Source organism: Chrysochloris asiatica, unplaced genomic scaffold (assembly GCF_000296735.1).
Source record: "Chrysochloris asiatica unplaced genomic scaffold, ChrAsi1.0 scaffold00156, whole genome shotgun sequence".
In the NCBI taxonomy this organism is placed as follows: Eukaryota; Metazoa; Chordata; class Mammalia; order Afrosoricida; family Chrysochloridae; genus Chrysochloris; species Chrysochloris asiatica.
This window is the reverse complement of record NW_006408674.1, coordinates 1,165,198-1,168,951: the sequence shown is the minus strand read 5'-3', so window position 1 is coordinate 1,168,951 and position 3,754 is coordinate 1,165,198. Positions and strand designations below refer to the sequence as shown.

At 43.9% G+C, this 3,754-nt stretch overlaps 1 protein-coding gene across 1 annotated transcript in view; it reads left to right on the top strand.

Moving 5' to 3' along the window:
* The window catches only part of RASGRF1 (Ras protein-specific guanine nucleotide-releasing factor 1), a 137,576-nt gene extending 133,822 nt beyond the window's left edge, over window positions 1-3,754 (top strand). The window contains exon 27 of the mRNA XM_006870897.1: window positions 2,776-3,754. Coding sequence (XP_006870959.1) covers window positions 2,776-2,868 — 93 coding nt within the window. The 3' untranslated portion in view covers window positions 2,869-3,754. The remainder of the gene's footprint in view (window positions 1-2,775) is intronic.

The window sequence follows — 3,754 nt, the reverse complement described above, 5'->3', positions numbered from 1 at the left end:
AATGCGAGAACTTGTCCAGAGAAGCAGTGACACCAGAGATGGAGGCAGAGACAGAGATAAGGAAAGAGGGAGCAGCTGAGGACTCTAGATTCATGGGAAGAGAGGGACTGAGAGCTGGCGGCCAGGAAGCAGGCTTGCAGAATGTGGCCTTTGGTGGTGTAAATTATTATATATGCCTGAGTGTTTAAAAAAAAAAAAAAAAGCTAAAGTGAATAGAGAGAAACACTGATAACTAATGGTACATGGATGGGATTATATTCATTGTAATGAAACAAGGTGTATGGTTTGTTGAATGTAAAACTGACGATCTGCCCTATAAACTTTTACTCAATCCACAACAAAAACCTTAAAAAAAAAAATTAGCCATGAACAATCCTATGTTCCATAGTCATACTGTGATACACTTGGGGCTACCATGAGTTTATGGGTTAAAGTAGACCGATGTGTGAAGGCCTCTTACCATAGAGACTGGGAATGGGTGCTTAATCAGACATCATCATTCATCAGCATATTGGACATGTCTGTCTTTCCCAGGAGCAGAGTTGATCGGCGAGGATTCCAAGCAACAAAGACTTGATTTGTCTGAAGCGTTGGTCAGAAGAGTCTCAGACTAATACATTTTTTCTTTCTTTCTTTCTTTCTTTCTGGAATTCTTAGTCTTAGTCTTAGTGCTGCTATAACACAAATACCACAAGTGGATAACTTTAGAGAACAGAAATTTATTTCCTCACATTTCTGGAAGCTGGGAGTCTGAATTGAGAGTGCCAATAGGGCTAGACTATCAACTCTAGAGGAAGATCCTTGTCTCTTTCAGCTTTTGTTATTGTTGTGAAGTACCATCAAGTCAGTTCCAACTCATAGCAACCCTGTATAGGGTTTCTGAGGAGCAGCTGGTGGGTTTGAACCACCAACCTTGTGGTAAGCAGTCCAGTGCTGATCCTACAGCGCCACACCAGGACTCTTCTGTAGCCTCACGCTTTCTTGGCATTCCTTGGCTTGACAATTTTGTTTGTAGATGTCCAAATGCTTCTGTTTTTGTTCATCTGTGAGTTGTTTCTGTACCTATCTTGCTCTCTTCAAAACCCAAGTCTGTCGTGGATGATTTCCTAGGCAGAGCCATGGCTGATTTGCATATGACTTGCCACATAATCCACTGTCATTCATCTATTCGACAGAATCGTTTCACACGCACGCTCAACGTTGTCATCAGGCATGGATGTGGACAGGCGTTTCAATATAACTGCAGTGCGGATAATTTTTGACTCACGCTCGTATAATCCTAATGTTTAAATATGTGTCTTCCCAACATTGTGTTATGACCCTTTTAAAACACCCAAAAACATTGGAGGAAATATATAGTGGACCTCACACACCCACCACCTGGATTCCACAGTTGACACTTTTTGAAACATTTTTTTTAATGAGACATGAACTTAAAGCAAACAAGGGTAATTTTGACTATTGTTAGCTACCTTCAAGTCAGCCCCTTACCTGTGGAAAACAGTGCCCAGGATCAGCTCTGAAATTACTCCCCATCCACGCATCTGACTGCCATCGTTTAGATAACTTAAACTTATTACCTGCTCAAAGATACAAGTCAAGCTCCTTCATCAAAAGATAAACATTATTGCTCTATATGAAAATGACAATGCACTGTCCTTACTCTTACTGATGAAACTGGCCTAGGATGTGCTCAAATTCTTTCTTTTCTGTTTCTTCTCTTTCTACACTTAGCAGACCTGAATCACACCACCTGCCCTGTCCCATGGAGGTGCTCTAATATGAAAGTATTCGCTTTAACTTGCCACATGCTGTACCTGCCCACATCTTAGATACGTCTGACGACAGCTGCATGCACAACAGCCCCATGGCTCATTGCAGATCATATGATTGTGGTTTATAGGGTATTCACTGATGGATTGTCAAAAGTCTATTGCCAGTCTATTCTAGAACAGAGTGGGGCAACCACAGTTCCAGTTATCACATTGGTGGTGGTGGTCATGTGCCGTGGAGTCGGTTCCAACTCATAGCGACCCTGTACAGGGTTTCTGAAGCTGTAAATCTTTATGGGAGCAGAAAGCCTCATCTTTCTCCCACACAACAGCTGGTAGTTTCTAACTGCTGACCTTGTGGTTCGCAGCCTGGTTCGTAACCACTATGCTACCAGAGCTTCTTGGGCGTGAGTTAATTAAATGTTTGGCCAAATTCAGCAGGCTAATTTTTAAGCTGATCGTTTTGTATGGCCCACAAAGGATGTTATAAATTTTGGCAGCTAAAATGTTCCCCGGCCCTGTTCTGGAAGCACCAGTGAAACCTATTCAACGTCTTGGCTCCGTGTAAGCCCCCACTGACAGAGAAGTCATGTCTACATATGAGATGTACTAGCCAGGAATCAAACCTGGGTCTCTCACATGGAAAGCAGTACTTCTACCACTGAGCCACCCCTGATTTTACTATCAATATATTATTAAAATTAAGACAGATGCTGTTCTTAAGTGTTTTTGAGTCAGTTCCAACTCATAATGACCCTGTATAGGGTTTTCAAGGAGGGGCTGGTGGCTTTGAACCATTGACCTTGTGGTTAGCAGTCCCATGCTCTGCTGATTTAGCAAGCCAGACAGTCAAAGACAGATACTAGTATTTACCAAAATAATAACTCAGTGTTTTTTGCCTCATATGCCTACCTGACCCTGATTCTACTGCGATTCCCTCAAGACGTTTGGTACCCACAGCCCCGTAACCCTGCCACTTCTTTTCCTTTTCTCTCTTTTTCAGGTAACCCAATATTTATTGGACCAATCATTTGTAATGGACGAAGAAAGCCTTTACGAGTCTTCACTCCGAATAGAACCAAAACTTCCAACCTGAAGCTGCCCGGCTCGGACCCAGCCGCCCCCTTCCCTGTGTACACTTGCTATATGATATTGTACATATTTGTTTGGTTTCTCTGGATTTTCTTCTCAGTATGTGCTTCTCCAAGAATACAAATCCTTTCTTGTTCTTAGATTCCTGTAGACCCGGAATATGACTTTCTGCATCATTTAAGACTCTGCCCCAATACCCACCCTGTCGCCCTCAATTCCTGTCTCTTTTAAACAAGTGTACTCTTGGTCTGTCCTTCCTCGATCCCTCACTCTTCTCAGAATGGAAAACAGAACCCGTGCATACACGAATCTTAAGCACCAACCCTGCTTCCATCCTTCCCCAGCCCAGGCCCCTGGGTTGAGTTGGCCACCCAGGCATCCTCCCAGCATGTTCCATGTAGTTGTTATAACTGGGTGGGGAGGGGGGTGGGAGGGAGGGGGGATACCATACCCTGAAGTCCAGTCATTGACAAATCTTTCCGCTGATGGTGATGTCAATTTCCAAAGCAGCTTGTTCAGCCAAAATCGCAGGTCTCAGAACTCCCCGTCTTCCAGTCACTTGGATGAAACGGAGTCCTCTCTGCTGAGAACCACGTCACTCCACACCAATGCCGCAATCTCGTTCAGGCACTAACGTCGCTCCTCGCTCTAGGATAACATCCGATAGCATGAATGGCCGCTGCCTCAATCAAAACTGGACGGAGCCCTGGAACTTCCAGAGGGAAACAGAGTCACAACACAAAGTCACGTTGACTTGAACCGCTGCCCCAGCATCCACTGGAAGTCGGGAATACAAAAAAAAAAAAAAAAAAAAGTCACTGTTAACTCTTTCACCGCCTAACGGTCACTACAAGCTTACGTTGAGATGCTCTGAGCCTGTATACCTTGTG